This window comes from Montipora foliosa, chromosome 11 (assembly GCF_036669935.1).
Source record: "Montipora foliosa isolate CH-2021 chromosome 11, ASM3666993v2, whole genome shotgun sequence".
Taxonomy (NCBI): Eukaryota; Metazoa; Cnidaria; class Anthozoa; order Scleractinia; family Acroporidae; genus Montipora; species Montipora foliosa.
In genome coordinates, this window is record NC_090879.1 from 41,715,433 (window position 1) to 41,733,545 (window position 18,113).

The 18,113-nt window shown below is 39.8% G+C and overlaps 1 protein-coding gene across 1 annotated transcript in view; it reads right to left on the bottom strand.

Annotated features, from left to right (window-relative positions):
- The window catches only part of LOC137977852 (mediator of RNA polymerase II transcription subunit 23-like), a 100,622-nt gene that overhangs the window by 20,869 nt on the left and 61,640 nt on the right, over nucleotides 1-18,113 (bottom strand). Inside the window, exons 16-31 of the mRNA XM_068825199.1 lie at nucleotides 16,725-16,786; nucleotides 16,152-16,231; nucleotides 15,720-15,894; nucleotides 15,215-15,357; nucleotides 14,526-14,700; nucleotides 13,678-13,768; nucleotides 11,906-11,978; nucleotides 11,038-11,104; nucleotides 10,400-10,527; nucleotides 9,018-9,084; nucleotides 7,066-7,119; nucleotides 5,536-5,644; nucleotides 5,083-5,154; nucleotides 4,685-4,795; nucleotides 3,256-3,315; nucleotides 2,695-2,808 (exon numbers count right to left, since the gene is read on the bottom strand). Coding sequence (XP_068681300.1) covers nucleotides 2,695-2,808; nucleotides 3,256-3,315; nucleotides 4,685-4,795; nucleotides 5,083-5,154; nucleotides 5,536-5,644; nucleotides 7,066-7,119; nucleotides 9,018-9,084; nucleotides 10,400-10,527; nucleotides 11,038-11,104; nucleotides 11,906-11,978; nucleotides 13,678-13,768; nucleotides 14,526-14,700; nucleotides 15,215-15,357; nucleotides 15,720-15,894; nucleotides 16,152-16,231; nucleotides 16,725-16,786 — 1,581 coding nt within the window. The remainder of the gene's footprint in view (nucleotides 1-2,694; nucleotides 2,809-3,255; nucleotides 3,316-4,684; nucleotides 4,796-5,082; nucleotides 5,155-5,535; nucleotides 5,645-7,065; nucleotides 7,120-9,017; nucleotides 9,085-10,399; nucleotides 10,528-11,037; nucleotides 11,105-11,905; nucleotides 11,979-13,677; nucleotides 13,769-14,525; nucleotides 14,701-15,214; nucleotides 15,358-15,719; nucleotides 15,895-16,151; nucleotides 16,232-16,724; nucleotides 16,787-18,113) is intronic.

Genomic DNA, 18,113 nt, shown 5'->3' on the forward strand with positions numbered 1-18,113 from the left:
TTCCACCACAAACTGGGGGAACTTGCTTTCGCCAAAAGTCGCGAGTGAAACTTCGCTAAGTTGATAGCTCTTAAGAAACGACAACGGCGACGGTAGCTAGAACGTCACCAATTTGCAGATTTAGTGGGAAAAATAACAGCTTTCCACGCCCTGAAGCCATTTCTTTGCTGCTGTCTGCAACTCAAATAGCCAATTCTGAGGTTTTACAAAGGACGTTTGCACTTGAAGATAAATTTTTGTTTTCTCCCTTAAACTAAGCGCCGTTCCGACCGTTGCCATTTTTGACGAACTACCACACCTTTTCCATATTAAAAGGGTTGAAATAGTCATGAAGTGATTACAATAACGCGAATTTACATTGTGAGATGACGTTCTCGTTGCCGTCGCCGTAGTCGTTGCTTAAGTTCTCTATAAGAGAAAAATGACACTCATCGGAACGGCGCTTAGGCCCCGTCTACATGTAGCAAATTCAAATCGAATTCAACTGTCCACACGAAAACGCTAAAACGATGCAAATGCGATAGTCTCCCTTACAAATCATGCGCAAAGCTAGCAATTTAGGAGCCCGCACGCAGAAATTCGGCGTAATGTGTGTGTGTGTGTTATATATTTTAACATGTCGAAATCAGCGAAAAGATGCAGTAAATCTACGCAAATTATCCTTTCTATTAACCTTCTGTTTAATCGTTTTACAGCCCTTATTGTCGTAGGCTCGATTTCCAGCCATTCTGGGAGTGCGGTGAACATCCTCCTCCCAAAGAACGGCTGGATCACTGGTCCGCGTCGTTCGTCCGTGACGTAGCACCCGTCGCAATTGTATTTTGTATTCAACCAATGATATTCTGTACTTGTCAGGCAGGTGACTTTCTGATTGGTGGAAAATACAATTAGGCCACTTTCAAAAATACCATAATACTCTTTGTTTGTGCTCTTAAATTTTGCATAAGCATTGCTTTTATTTTCTCTTGAGACCCTTGAAGAGAAACTGGAAACAAATGCTTATGCGAAATTTTGGAGGGCAAACAAAGAGTATTATGGTATTTTTGAAAGTGGCCTATTGGCTGGACCAGTGATCCAGCCGTGGTGTGCGCGGAGAAACACGGGTGCACTAAACGGATGGTCGATCGAGCCTATTATTGTCGTAGCTAACACGGAAAGCAACCTTGCCATGTTCAATCACTTCCTCAATACTCAGCTTACAGGTTTAACGTAAAATGCAATTGAATGCCAGCTATTAAACTAGAAAGAAGCCCAAGAAGTATAGACACAACTTGTCTAGAATCCGTCATCTTCATTTAAGAAAACCGGAGATGACTGGACTCGAGCGATGACATAATCGTATTTGAAAACCTCCGTTTTCGTCCGTTCACACGTTCACGGAAGGTCTGCGTTTACTTAAGTATCCGCTCTGGAGACCGTTTAGAAAACCTCCGTTTTTGGTGACGGAATACGCCGTTTACGTATGGACTGAAGACAAAAAACAGAGAAAAAAGTCTCCGTTTTCAGAATTTCCGGATACGTGTGGACGGGGCCTTAATTTAGGGAAGAAAATGAAAATTCATCCTCAAGTTCTGACGTTCCTCAAAAACCTCAAATTTGGATATTTCAAGTTGTTGTTTTGCAGACGACAGCAAAGAAATGGGCAAAAGTGAAAAACGCACGTGCTTTTTGCCCACAAAATATGCAAATTTGTGACGTTCTCGTTCCCGTCGCCGTTGTCGTTGCTAAAAGCCCACCGCACACGGCAGTTTGCTCTGCTCTTCCCTCACAGTGAGGCGGGCTTTAAGTTCGCTATTAACGCCCAAGCACGTTCCTAAAAAGGCAGCGCCGCTTCAATTGACCTGCCATGCGTACCAATCTTTTCTTCAAAGTAAAATTTCATCCCTTCTAAGTACAAAAATCAAACCTTACCTGGAAAATTATTTCCTTAGTATTTTATTATTACTCTTGCATCAATTTTTTGATTACCAGTAATTTGTAACCATGTGTAGCTCTTACAGTTATTTTGGCTTTAGGGTAGTCTTATTATACCATTATAACTTTACATCATTTTTTAACCGCATGATCATAACGTTCCTTTGTAAATTTACGCAATTCAGCCCTAGTAGGCTGCTATGTAAACAGGACAATCACGTGACTATTGGAGGGCATATAGTTACTTTTTGGCCCAATTAACATCATTAGCGACCAAGTGGAGCGACGGTGCAAATGATACTACGAGAGACACCAATAAACTATAAGCCCGACAAAAGTCATGTGATTGCCATTTTTATCAATACAAAAGGCCAAATCGTGCAAATTCATTTAATGAGGAAAACATGTTTAACAGAGAGGTAGCATGAAACTATGGTTGTTGCTACAATACGATCATGCAGCTAAACATGAGCAATAAATCTTATGCACAAAAAATTCGCGCCAACTGCTGCATTGATATGGTATGCCCAGGATCTAACTGGCCGAGCGAAGTTGTTTTATATCTCTGCAGCCAATCAGAATCAGGGCGGCAAATGCATTTTCAGTCAAGGCAGTCAAGGCAGCGCGTATTCATAATAAATACCAAGAAAACTATCTTATCGTATCCAGTCAACTGAAATAAACTCTTCTATTAATCTTGGGCAAAACACAAACTTAAGCTAGACGTCTTCCGTTTACCGTTCAAGCAACGCTAAATCCTTTCAACACCTCCACACTTACCGGCAGAAACCTCAGACAAACATTGCCAAAATAAATTGGCAAATATTGGACAGTGGGTACCGAAGAACCAGCAGACTCCAACAGCCCTTCAAAATAGAAACGCTCTGGGTAGCTCTGAAACGAATGCATTATCATAATGAGCGACTTAAAGGCAAAAAAAAAAAAAAAAACCAACACCACCACCAACAACAACAACAACAACAACAACAACAACAACAACAAACAAACAAAATATTGGTGACCGTTCCAGTTACAGGTCGTTCTCGTCCACAGCGTTGGTGTTTCTTTCAGTCAGCGCCGGATCCAAACGACGCGCACTGTCATGAGTCACAGATGGATTTAATTTTTGCAAATATTGGCAATTGTTATTGTTTCGAATCTCTGAGACTGCGCAGAAAACCTGAAACCTCATTATGTGAGGACATCCTGTTTTGGAGCAAGCCAAATGTCTTTATTCTCTGTGATGACTGAGAGAAATGTGGTCTCCGGAGACAAGATAGGGTTAAAATGTACTTGAGAACCCCGGTCAAAAAGATTAAAACCCTTTAGCAAGAAGCTCACAGTATGGTAGGCCATGTGTTTCTGATGCCATTCATGTTGAAGCCAATGTTGAGGAGAATTCTGTGGTAAAATAAACATAAAAGAATAATGAAAACATGACGACCAAGTGGAAGTCAGAAATGGGGGACCCTATGTGGATGAGTGATGCAGTTATAGTCAAAGTCCATAGATGACCAACGCTTGCCATAGATTCTCCATTAGCTTCAGTGTTTTAAACATGCAGCTAGATCTTCCAGCTCGTCATCAACAAAGAGGAAGAGAGAAGGGGACAAGGCCCGATTGAAAATTTCTACAAGGACAATTTCTAGAAACGGAAGTCGGTTTCCTTTAATGTCAGAAACACATGACCTCAAATGAACTCATGGAAGCGCACGGCCACAGCTCCGTGTAATGGCGCCTCAAGCAGAACACCAATTCTAACTTCTTGGGATCAAGCGTCCATAAAGGAATCTCTGGAAGCAAACTTCCGTTTCTAATTTACGCAATTATTAAGTCGAAAAGACTGGACTGGGCACCCCAACCACCCCCCGCCCCCAAAGCCCCGATAACCTTTGTTCACTCTGCACTCACTTTGGCCTTTTCTTCAAACTGCTTTTAAAAGTGCTTTATGAACTTGGTGCTTTAGCTATTAAGCTAGTTCATAGACGGGATCGCAGAACACAAATCTAACCAGATCTGAACCCGGTGCAACCGTATGAAATTCCAACCCACCAAACAGTGGATCATGAGCCATCTAAACAGCTATAGCCTGAGTTTAATTATAAATAAGTTAGTTTTCATTCATAATAGTGCATATAATATCTATCAATTAGGTGGTGAGAGTAAAGGTTTACGAAATTTAATTTCTTTATCTATCCACTAATTTCCACATTTTTTAAAGTGTTATTATTCGTTTATTGAAGTTTGTCAGAAACCTTTGTAAAGTATAATTAAAAATGACTGCATTTGGACATAGAAATAGAACATAGCCACTGTGGTCATGATCCCATTAAAGGGGCAGTTTCACGGCTTTTGCGCATGTTCAAGCTTTGGCAGTAGCAGTTGTAAATTTTACGATTTCTTACGGCCAGATGATGTACAAATACACTGAATGACTAAGGCTCATATTTGGTGGAAGATACTGCGGGTTTACACAGAAAATATCAAACTTAATTTTGGCCCCGAATTTATTGTACGGGTCGAACATTTTATTTTACGCACGAGTTGACACAACGTACATGTTATCTATTCGCATGCAGTAGGTTCATGACACAAAGGAAATGATTGCAAATGTGATTCCAATGAGTAATTACACTCCTATGACATTGTTTCCTTTTCCTGCCTCAGTGTTTTCCATTGTTTCAAGAACAATGGAATGAACTGGGCTGACATGACAGTTTGCCCATGCGCAGAGACGTGAAACTCTCCCTTTAACTACCCCGCCACTTGCCTCTCGAATAAAAGCATTCACACGCAATCTAAGGTCATGCGGTTTTAACAGCAACAGCTGGATGATGAAGAAGCAAACCTGGGCTTCACTTCCTTCATGACTGCGCAAGGCCTAATAACAGACAAACAAACAAACAAACATGGTGCACACCTTTATAGCATGGTTACCATGACAACCTGTACTATTTGGTCACATTTAGGAGGAGCGGTAGCCCTAATTTGAATAACTTGACTCTTTTTCTCAAATGCTGTTTAACTGTTGATTTAATCTGACTGTTTGACTTTGATATGATTTACAGTCTCCTCATTTAGAAGAGCATTTGTGCTCGGCTACATACTTTACTTTAATAAAGAGATCTTAAAGGATTATTAACTACGATAAAAAAGCTTTCCACTTACCAAACAAAGGACTAGTCTATCCAGAGTAACTACGTTGTATTTCCATATAAGGTCGTTAAGGTGTGCGATACACTATAAATAGCAAAGGGAATCAAATTAGCTTCTGTGGTGGTGATGAAGTCAACTCCGACGGTTGAAGATATTTTGATAACAATGAGAATCGGAGACTTGAAGCAATCTAAGAAGCAGGTTTAATTTCAGAAATATGTCAATACAGTAATTGAAAGCCAACTTTCACTGCCATTTTATCTCCAAAAAGTGCAATTCTAACACAAAAAGGTTGAAAAATTAAGATAAAAGTTCTCGAATAAATTTGATCCTCAATGACATCTTCTCGGTCTAAAAAACAACTACTATAAACTCCTTAATTTCCTGTCACCTAGGATTCTGACAGCCACCCCTGAAAAGTTATTCAATATCACGTGTTAGCGGAGAAAACAGTTCTTGACAAACCTTATTGATGTGTTTTCCTCCAACAGATTTTGAAAGCTCATACACCAGATAATCTGCAAAAACTCGAACATGCGCAGATAGTGCACGTGCCCCTAAACGTTCCAGGACTCTGAATAAAGGAAAAATGAAGAACGCTTTGTTAGAAAACGGGTTCCCACCTAAAGACGGCTACAATGGCTACATAAAATCCTAAAACAAAGTCTTAGAATTGAAAGAGAACCAAATACAGTGATTCAATATGAGTCTTCCAGACTATTCTCTGTCTTTTGTTGTTTAAACATGGAAACGTCTATATTTAATTCCCCAGTTAGGACATCTGTTCTGTTCATTTAAAGGGGCTATGTGACGCAAAATTATGTATTTCATGACACACAAAATGCCCCCCAAAAGAATGAAACATTACAATAAGAACTTTAAAGTACCCTTGTGATAAAAAAGAATCACTTCCTATTTTCTTCAGATTTTGAAAGTGTGTTTGCTTAACACCTGACTGGCAAAATTTTGAGTCTTGTTTAATCTAAAGGCCGTTTACTTTGAGCGTTACTTTTGGATTTCACGGTCCGCCATTACTCTCATTCAAAACCGACCGATTGGACCTCAGAGGGTTGGATCCAGGGAAAAGTAACGTGAAAGGCTCACTACATGAAGCTTACAATTTCAGCGTGTGAACGCAGCTTATTATTTATGTATAACGTGACATAGTCCCTTTTAGGTGGCTCAACCCAGTTTAACACTACTGTTCTGATGAACTGACGCTAAAAACACTGAATCAACAAACAGGTGCTGAACTGGTGAATCCAATTCAGAGAGTTTTTAGAAATTTTGCAGCGGTTTAAGACAAGACGAGATATGGTAGAGACTGTAATTACTCTCTTGGCAGAAAACAAAAATGAAAACAAGTCCACGAGCTTTCGTTTCTATCTCAGAGGCTTCATCAGCAATAAGGTGTTGCTTTGCGAAACATGCCTTCTTATTTTCCCAGTCTCTAGATTTGTACGAGAGAAAAGAATAAATCACTTTACACCTAGTAAGGTATACGGTGATTTTACATGACTTTTCTGTTGCGTCCGTGAGCTATTACCTTAACAATACTGACTACATCTTGCTAAGGAATGATAGGTGTTTCATATGGTTTCATAACAATGCCGTTACGGGAAAGAACGTTTTAGAGTCAACCCTTCTAATAAATTGTTAAAATTTGTTTGAGCCACTTTAAAACTGGGAAGAAAATAACTCTTAATGGTTTTCCGACCACGATGAAAGGCAAATAATATTCAACTTGGTGCAGACCACATTCCCTAAAGCTAAAGGGTCAAGCACAGCTTTTCTGTATACCTGCACCATTTCCTCCACTGCATGTGGTTTTTCATCGTAGTTAATTTTAGGGTCAGTCGTTCGACGCGATAAATCCCAATTGAGGCTAAAAATTGTTCAACGTAATTGGTTTGGCTACAATCAACCCATAGTTAGGCACAAATAGGGATAAGAGCAACCAGGCCCTAGTAAAAGACACAATGAGTATAAACTTACTTGTGACATGCAGGGCTGAGGCGTCCGGATTCAAGTAACATCTTCCATAAAATACTGTAAGAAAAGGTTCGTTTATTGGCTCAATTTAAAAGAACTTTATCATGACAGTTTACAAACTTTGACAAAAAACGACAACAATGAGGTTAACTGAAATCCACATATGCAGAGATTTATCTGTCGTAATGAATTGGTCACACTCGGAAGGATCCGAACTTCTTCCGAGCAGGAGTCAAACCTATAATCTCCCGATTTCTAGTTCAGATACTCTACCACTGAGATTTACGAAATTCAGCGGAGCTCGGCCCTTTAACGAGACTCAGATAACAAGTCTAGCATACATCTGGGGAAACATGCTGTAAAGATGACAGTAAAATCCGCCAATACTTGGTTGATGTACCGATAACAATTAACAACAATTATTATATTTTCGACCTCAGATATCGCGTTTCTAGCTTCCTCATTGGTTCACTCAATCTCGGTTATCAGCTCATATATCGTATGATCTAATATGGAAAGTGATGGCGTCAAGTGTTGCCAAGCTGGAAACCGAGTGGCTTTTATTTCCAAGAGTCCAAGCGATCAGAATATATGATAATTTAATAAAACAATTATTCCATTCGCGCTTTTTGGATATGAGACTGGTTATAACCAACTCGGCAATACGCCCCTCGTTGGCTATTTACCAACTCATATCCAACGCGCGCTTATGGAATAATTGCATGCTAATTATTATTCAACTGCAGTCAGCAGAGTTCAAATACCCAAAACGAGTACAAATATGTCACGGTATTTTGTACTCCAGGGCTCGGTTTTTCAAAAGCCAATTAACGCTAATCCCAGATTAAAAATTAACCCAGGAGTTTGTTTCCTTACTCCCAAATGCTGTTCAACGCTGATAGTCGGCAGAACTTCAATCTTGAAAAACAAAAATAAGCAAAGGAAACTTTCACCAAAAAGTTAAAAGCATGAAACAAAAGTTTACGCCAATCCTGGATTTCAAATAACCGGGCCTAGAAGACCAGTTTGTCAGGTTTTTCACCGCAAACGTATTAGTCTTACGTAAGCGGTAAAAATGGCTGAAAATGCCAAATGAAATTGAAATTGAAAATGAATTTTTTTCCCGAAGAAAACGATGAATGCTTGCAAATTTTTAAGCTTTTTGGCGAAAACGAGTTGCTAGAGACAAGCGATAGCCTACACGACAATTAACTTTCTCTGTTTATTGAAGAAAACCAAAACGTAAATACGACAAAAAGAGAAAAACTGACTTCAATGAAATGAAACCGTGGTCCGTAAAAGAAGCATTGAAGGGCCATTGAAGAAATTCCTCCCGAAGAACTTGGCAAGTCTACTTGGAAACCGCGATCAACGTTGTTAGTATCTCTGTAGACCTTACAATAAAGAATTTTCTGATATTCACGCTGAATAGTCATGGAAGATAGTTTGTCACGCGAGAAAGTTATAAGTTAAAAGCTTTACCCTTCTATTTTCCGACTGAGTTAAATAATAAATCTCTTACTGTACGATTTAGTGTGCAGAATCGTGGAATATTTTAACTCGTCTCTGGTATTTTGGCTCGCCTTACGGGTTCGCCAAAAAACAGCGAGACCCATAAAAATCCCATGATACTACACACTTAATTGTCCAATAAGATACATTTATTCCACGAGCGAGTGTAGAATATGAGATGGCAAATAGCCAACGATTCGCGTAGCGCAAGTTAACCATAACCTATCTTATATCCAACAAGTGCAAATGGGTTTATCATTCATTTAACTCTGAAATGTTTCAGTTTCGGGGGGTGTTACAACTTAACAAAACGGACGGTGCGATCAATTGCCCAAAAAGTCATAAGGTATACAGTGTATGTGCTCATAATCCTAGACTGAGTGAGCTTATCAGAACGCCAGAAAGGCAATATCTGAGAAGGAAAATTCAACAGTATTACTTACCAAATGAAAACATTTGTAGACGATGGATCTGCAAAATGGTTCAAGATTTCATTCTCTGTTGTCATCGCTACCATTCACAAGAAAGAAACCTGTTGTTAGTTGGGAAATATCTACGCAATCAGGATCTGATTCAATAGTCTGAGAACGAAAATAACAAAAACACTTAAAGAGATGTATGTAATGGAGAAAGCTCTGAGTGCTTCTAACAAGAGTCTGGGTCTGATCTCTCTCTTGCTCGGCTGAGGCGTTCACAGGAGTTCCCAGTGCTGCCAGCTGTCGACCTCACTGAGTTTCCAAGCTTTGATGTCCCGTACTAAGGTGCAAATTTCATGCTTGGTAGGAGATTTTCACCATTGATTAGTTTTACACTGTATTCGTGGTACAGAGTTTTACTATTGCCGCGTTTGGGTTTGCTCTGTATTGGTCTGTACCGTAATAGATCGATTAGCGGAGCTCCCGGATTATTTATTCTTACAATACCCATTTGTGCGAAAAAATTTGGTTTTGGTCACTGTAGGACCATACGTCCACCCCTCCATGTATGCCAATGTGACCAGTATCACGTGATCATATCGCGAGCTCAAGTTTAGAGCTCAACTTAAAAAAAAAGTTGACATCGACGACCACTGGCCAGGTACTGGGTTTCGATTGGCTCGCAGGCTCAAGCCAAGTAAAATTTACCATATTTTCTTAACCATGGTGCTCCGCGGGCTATAACTGCAAATGTGGTCTTTTTGAGTGCGCCCTTATGGCCTTCCGATCACTAATTCGAATATTCTATCAATGAGCTAAGATTCGTGGGAGCTAGGACATTTAGAGTAGTTTCAAGTAACAAAAGTGTCTTACTTTACTAAAAATGCGCAAATGGCCTAACTCCTATGAGCCTTTTGTAGCTCAGTGGTAAGACATTTCGAACTGTAGTATTGAATCAGGTACTGATAGGTTCCATGGCTACCTTCTAGGTATTTGTTTGAGTATCCAAGAGTCATCACCTCTTTTACTACAATAGACCATTTTACAGTTGTGGCTAAGTTACCAGGCCTAGCAATGGAAGCGAGACTGCCGGTGACCCTATTTTGATACAAACCTTCATGCTTTTGTAATGTTAATATGGACTAACTAGCGTTACAACAACACAATTTACATGATAAAAGCAGTGAGGTCTGTATCAATGCAAGGTCACCGGCAGCCTCGCAGCCATTCATAGGCTTGGTCGCTGAGCAAACAACTGTAAAATGGCCTATTGTGAGAATACTTTACTGGTTTTCTCAGTGAAAAGAACTTAAGACAATGAAAAGAGTACTAGATTCCTAAGATTGATATCAAGCCAAAAATCTCAAAAGGATTCACATGAAAAAGTTGTGAAATGAAAAGCAGCTTACATTTCCATCGCCTGTACTCATCTTCAACTCTTTGTCTAAGATCTTGTTTCGATTCTTGAGGACAGGGATTCTGCTGGTAAAACTGTCGAAGAGGTGCAGGAAAACAAGCAAGAGTATGACTGGCCCAACTAAATGAAACAAATGCCGAAATAAGTAAGAACCAACAAACCGGAAAGGCACGGTTGGTTATCCGTGTTTTATGGAGTGGAGTCTGTACCTCCAACGTCTGCGATTGTATAAGGGATGAGTTTCAGTCAATCTTCACCTGAAGGCAAGGGCAAGGGAGTTTCTGCGGGTACTCTGGTTTTAGGCCCCTTATTAAAATTCTCCGAGATGAACCTTAAAGCGGATGATAGAGGCGCATTATCCAAGCTTTCGACCCCACCTTGTCGAGCAGTGCCTTCATAATTTAGTCTCCAAGACTGCAAGGGTGGTTAGCATAGCCTACTAAACTAAGATACGTAACTGGTAAATAATCTCCGAAAACCCATGGTTATTTGTTGATTGAAAATTGAACTTTTCATCAATCAGAGACAAAAAAACATAAAAAATCGGATAGAAGGACCCTTGCAAATCGTGAGTTCCAGACACAAAAAACTGAACGGGAACATGCATTCTTGAACGAAATATATACATACTTGTGTGGAGTGTTGGTAATTAACGACCTCAAGATCCCCTCGTACCAGTTTGCATTTGATTCAGCATCTGTTCAAAACAGGCAGGCAAGTTTGAAAATTAATGGAAATAATGCTCTCAATACTGCCAGCAAAAAAAAAATCACACCTTTTCGCACCTTATATATTTGGTGTGCTTCAAAAGTTAAAACAATGGAGATCACTAGCCAGAAATGTCATTTTTGAGGCAAATCTTAACATTTGTTCCAACAGACCTCTTTCGCTTGTTAATTTTGCAGATCATGTGACAATACTCAAGAGGGTATTTTGTTTCAAAGTCGGATATTCACCCTTTGAATGAACAAGACAAAGAATCGAATGTCCTGTGTATCGTGGCATGATCTGTATTGGGGAAACAAAATTGACAACCGAATAATGCCTATAGGCCATGAACAGTAAATTCACCAATGTTCACTCGGCCACACGCTCCAAACATGGTATAAAAACTGCCCATAGAAAACACGGAGTACACAGAGGTACAGGATTTAGGGTCCATTGTGAGGTATCAGTTTCCACTTTAAGCCAGACCATAACACCGAGGACTCCATGCCTTTTAAAGTCCCACGCAATTTTAGAAGCAAGGGATCTGAGATGGGGCCTATGGTTTATCGTCCCTATCTGAGCGGAACTCAAAGTGAAACCATACACCGATGAAATTACTCCTCAGCACTTCCTAATCAGATCAAACCAGATCTTTTTTTACTTCACTAAAATGTACATTTCACGGTATTTTTGTTGATCATGGAAAAGGAATTTACCAGTTGTCTTGAAGCGTGAGTTCCAAATGGGCGTGGCAAAGCAAACCTCCTAGAGGTTGGTACATGCTACTTACATGTGATATGCATAGAACGTGCTATGGTCAATACGAGAGTTCGATTCAGTTCTTCAGATTCAGCAGACAAAAGCTACAAGTTTAAGAATGATAGTAGAGATAGTTTTAATAAATACTCACTTTGAAGCCTACTAAAGCAGAATTGCATAAATATACAAGATAGTATAACAACTAATAATAATTATAACTATAATGATAATAAAATAACCAAGAACGCATAACTCATATGTAACATTTCCAGTATATACAAGAAAATAATTACAGATGGCCGCCGTAAAAAAATTCAATAAAGCTACGAGCAAGAGTTGTACCACTTAGACATAGATTGGATGATGGTATTGGAAAAACGCTTGGTGCGCATCTTAGGTTGAGTAAATTCACGTTGTTTCCTAAGATTGTATTTGCTGACATTCTTTGGTGGTAGTAGATGGTACTGCTTATGCGCAGACTCAGATACGACTCCCGGTAATTCAAATAATTTGTTGCTTTGTTCAATGCCTCTGTCCTTAAGAGAATTCATGCTGTACATTGTGACATTGATTATTGAGAGAGAGATTATTGAGAGCGCGCTCTAAGTCATCACTAAAATACGCAGGCAATGCGTGGTGGTATAAAGGCGCGCAGTACTCTAATATCGGCTTAATGCAAGTATGATAAAAACTGATAATATCACGGGCCGGGACCTTGGCGAGCTAAATAAAAATAAGGAAAAACATTCGCTTATTGGCCTTCTTAATTACATACGAAATATGGCAATTCCATTGCAGGATGCCAGATACAGTTACGCCTAAAACTGTTGCGTGGTTCACAAGTACGAGTTCCTTTGACCTGACAGTAATCGCATCGAACTGGTGTTTAGGTCTTTTGAAGTCGATCAACAGTTCCTTACTCTTATCTAGATTCAGCTGGAGTCTCTTGTTGGTAGAAAACTGCTCTACTGCTGTTACGGGCATTATCCCATTAAGACATTTATAAATTAAAATTAATGCTTGATAATACCTTTCACTAGATTCAATAATTGACTCTCATTATAACGTTCTTGTTTTATTTTAAATAATTATTTAATTAAACTTATCCGGCCGATAACTTTGTACACCGAAACAATGTGGAACTAAAAACGTCTTATAAAGGAGGATCATAGTGTTCACTGTAACAAAATGACCTGATGTATTTTTTTTTTATTCGACCCGCAACACTAATACATTACAAATACATACACTGCAATACATACATAATTACATACATAAACTTTGAAAGCACACCTACTTACAATGCTTACTACACTACTTACACGTACCAGACATTATTTGCACTCATTTACAGACTAAACATTTACAATGCTTGCCTTTTACAATGCTTGCCTATAATAACTTGCAATAACTCGCTTACATAATATTTGATATGAAAATATTTCCTTTACATTAAATCATATAATATTTCTCCTTAATAATAAGGTCAGTAAACAGTTTGATAAATACATTTATATAGAGATACGGATATTAAATCCATACATCACACCGAGGAGTGCCACTTAAAAACTTTACTAAGCTGACGCCAGGAGACTTACTTGTTAATGACAGCCTTTTTGGGGAATTTAAATAAATCTTGAAAACGGATGTGTCATGAAAAACAACAAACTATGCTGCAATAATAGATAATTCCAGGAACCGCATCACGTCTAAAGAATGCGAAAAAGATACAGTTCCCAAAATCACGAATATAGTTTTCCAACACTCTACCAGCAAACAGTTCCCCTTGAATATTAAACGCACCTGTTTTGGCTCAGTGCTGAAACGAGCCAGTTGTGGCTGCACTTCAGAGCTTCCAAGGCCTGTAATTAGTCTTAGTGCAGTACTCTCAACACTGTTGAAAAAATTATAATGATTATCACTCTTACGGGACTAAATATTATATTACAGTAAATCCGTTGTGAATATTATGTACAACAGAAACATGCTGTAAGTTTCGATTTATCTATTTGCTGAGGATGGCGTAGATAACCGAGTTGTACCGTAACTGTTCTTTTTGTTATAACCCTCGAATAAATGCTGCATTCTTCCGATTGCGCGCGGTGTTTTCTCGAGAGCGTCATTTATTGTCACATTTCGCTGCTATTTCCGCGCTTAGTTGAAGGAGGCGTTTAATTTAGTAAAAAAACCATCACAAAAGGTGACCGTGAAATATAGTGGAACAGGTACCGACTGCTACACTAACAATGTGTGACTCAACTCAACAACGTCACTGGGGCCAGGGGACCGTGGTTACAAATGACTGATGCATTACTAAAACGCAGTGTCAAATGTAGTGCGCTGTCCATGCAACTTCCCACGATAAACACGCGGGTTCCAGCCCATGCAACTTCCCGGCAAAATACGCGAATTCCAGCAATGCCACATTTTTATGAAAACAACTTGGAATGGTACAACTTCTGTACTTGATGTCGGTGCAGCGCTAAAAACCCCTACGCTATAGGCCAAGATAAAGTTAAAACCCCAGCTCGTCACTTGATGACCAACTTGCCCGAGGATTTCTTTCGCTTGAATGAGACTGAAACTGAGACTGAAACTGAGATTCTAACATATAAATAGTTGTGAGAAAAGAATTGTAGCGAATACATTACCACAAATGTAGCTGGTTCTGGTTTGTATGTGGCACAGCAGCAAGTGAGTGCAGGTGAGAAAGCAAGGTCACTCTGTAATGAGGCTGAATATGATGCAAGCGGTAACTAAACATTTCAAGTAAGGTGTGAAGAATTCCCCAGGCATGACTCTTAAAAACATTTGGAAGTAAAGAGCCTGAAAAAAAAAGAAACAAACAAACAAACAAAGAAAAGTGCAAAATTTTACCAGCGTCCAATAAAAATTATTAGGGACCTTGAGATCTACAATGACGACGTCGACCATAAGGCCACAAAACAATGATATCATTGATTAAAAGGTAGGAAACCAAGTTGTACCGGTTGTTTTAAGATCTTTTCTGCGCATTCCTTAAACCTTCAGGATTAGAATTTCAATCAAACGTCTTAATACGGGTTCCAGTCGTGTAATAAATCTCTTATTCTCCATTTTTGAATGCCCCACAATACACTTTGTTTTCCCCCAAATTTTGCATAAACTATTGTATCAATCGTGTTTCAATCCTGTCCGAGTGTCTGAGTTTGTGAAGTGAACAAACTACTTTTGTCCTTATGATTTCCAAGAGACTTGAAGCAGATTACATGCAAACTTTGCGCCAACAGTTGCATAGTTCTTGGTAAGACCACCTTATCGGTTATTTCACTGTCCCTTTGTATAGAGATTGTTCTCTTACTGATAAATCCTTTTATTCCTAGTGATTCGATCTCCATGTACACAAGCAAGCGACTGTACGTTTCTACCAGAGCTGGAGCAAGAGCCAATGATGTCTGCGAATTACCCAATTTGATGATTCGATTGACAATGCTGTGAATGAGACTAAATGCAAAAACATTTTCGAATCAGAACAGATCCCATAACATCAGAGAACACTAACAATGGCAATATTGCGGCACATAGTAATAGTGAATTAATGGTATCAGAAGTTCATGACCTTGAAGAGTATTACATGTGCTTCTGATGGTATAGAATATATGAAATGTTCATATATTTGAAGTGTGGAAATTGAAATGCATGAGAGCTGGAGACCATTTCAGGTAACCAGCAACTTCAGAAGCTGCGAAGAAAGCCTGAAGAAAGGCCGAATAAAAATGCTTGGACAATATAGTTGCTCAGAGAATAGTTACCCAGTGGATAGCAATATTCACCTTTCAAAGCGATCATTTGACTGAGAGACTCACCTCATTTTGGCATGTACAGTAAGGGAGTCTAAGAGACTCATTGGACACGGTACTGTTGGACCAGCAGCTAGTGTGTTTGACGGACCAGGTAATTGTGTGGTGTTTTTATTGTTTCCATAGCACATTTCAACCAACACAGCCATGGGCACTGTGAACAAGTCTGTATTGGTACTGTCTGTCAAAAAAAAAAAAAACAGATCAGGGCTGCACTATATATGCTTGATATCCAACAGAGACGAGACTTCAGAATTCAATAGTTTAAGGGGTAACGTGACTTATTCTATTAAAACCAGTTGTATACTACTACAGTTTTATGATTCCTTGGACGCGTTGTTCAACATAACCATAGCAAGCATGCACACTTGAAAATTCGTAAAAACAACTGTTTGTTAATTTACAGACTAGGGAACGAAAATAATGTCTAGTACTTACATGCATTACAAAGAAGAGGTATTTTGTAATTTGACATATTAAAAGAGCTGGCTGCAGTTCGGGAGCTCATTTGGATGTATCTGAAGTAAAAGATGGAGGTAGAAGTGAAGTAAAACGACTTACCCACTGAGACACTTCAATTTTAAAATGTAAGCGAAAATGATATGGCACTGATTTTTTGAATGATACATGTAAAATCCCACAACTATCACGATGTCACTCTCTCCGAAGCCATAAATGAGTATGAGATTATTAAATGATAACTTGAAGAGAAGTTGATAGAAAGGACAGAGGTGATGTTCTGGAGAACAAGTTGGGTTTTACTTAATACAAAAAACGGAATTATTCCACTGAACCTCAACTCCGTCATCTCGGTCTTATGTAATTAGAAAATAGCTCATCTGAAGATCGCTTGGGGCAGTGTGAGGTTCAAGACCAAACGACTATGAATACCGAGACTAAATTACACATTGCAGTCTGTAACTCTTCTCTGTGCTCAAGTTGTATTCCCTGATACAAAAAAAAAAACCAATGACAAACTGCAAAATGTAACTTTAGTCCAGTGGAACTCACTCCAGTTGATCCTTGAGTATATGGGGGACAGCTGGTTTCCAGGTCACATTTTCACTCTGTGCCTTAAAATAAAAACACATCATATGAATAAAATAATCAAACTGAAGATTTATAGGAGGACTTATATCTCGGGGTAGGGGAAAGAGGTTGAAGAGAAGACTGCAGTGTAATTGACTCAGTATACGTAAGAATCGGACTTCTCAATGGAGCATCTCCTTGCACAGTGTGCAAACCTCAGTAAGACCAACATTAACGCTTAATAACTAAACAAAAGTGCTACCTTGGTACTGTTATCAAAAATAGTCAGACTTTTTATCTTCCGCTGAGACAACACTTTTTAGTATATACTAAAACAGTGGATAGCGTTGTACACGCGTACTGATTGTCTACTCAAACTCCGGATATCATTTGCTATTCACCTCCAATCAATTCGCGTGAAATTTGCGCCCGAAAATGTTGTCATCTTTGCATCATCTCACTTTTGAAGTATATACAATATTCACCTCAGTGTCTGAGGGTAGTGGTGGATATTTACCTCGACGCTTCGAGGTTCGGTAAATAGGGAGCTTACGCAAGGTCACCTTGAACCGCCTGCAGAGCCTTGCTTAGCAAGTCTACCCCGAGTCACAGTGTGGCTTCAGAGCCGGGAGGTCCAGAGTGGATATGATCTTCTCCCTCTGTCAGCTGCAGGAGAAGTGTTGAGAGCAGCAGCAGCCATTGTTCCTCGACTTTGTGGACCTAACCAAAGCTTTTGACTTGGTGAGCAGAAGCGGGCTCTTCAAGATCTTCCAGAAGCTCCTCGCGATCATCACCTCCTTTCACAAGGACATGCAGAGTACAGGCTGCTTTGATGGGGCCACCTCCAATGCCTTCCCAGTCAGCATTGGAGTAAAGCAGGGCTGTGTCCTTGCTCCAACCCTGTTCGGGATTTTCTTCTCGATGCTGCTCCAGTATGCCTTTGTAGACTGTACAGAAGGTGTCTACATCCGGACGAGGTCAGACGGCAAACTCTTCAACATTGCCAGACTCCACGCCAAAACCAAAGCTTACGTGGTGCTCATACGGGAGCTGCTGTTTGCAGACAACGCTGCTTTAACATCCCACAGCGAGGAGGGCCTCCAACATCTGGTAGGCAAGCTGTCCCACGTCTGCAAGGAGTTTGGGCTAACAATCAGCCTCAGGAAGATCAACATCCTGGTGCAAGGTGCTGAGTCCCCCCAGTCATCACCATCAACAACACAGAGCTGGAGGTTGTGGACACCTTCCCTTCTTGGGCTCCACCGTGTCAAGCTCGACTTCACTCGATGCTGAGATCAGCTGCAGGATCACCAAAGCAGCTACTGTCATGGCCAAACTCAACAAGCGAGTGTGGGGCAATGACCTGTTGAG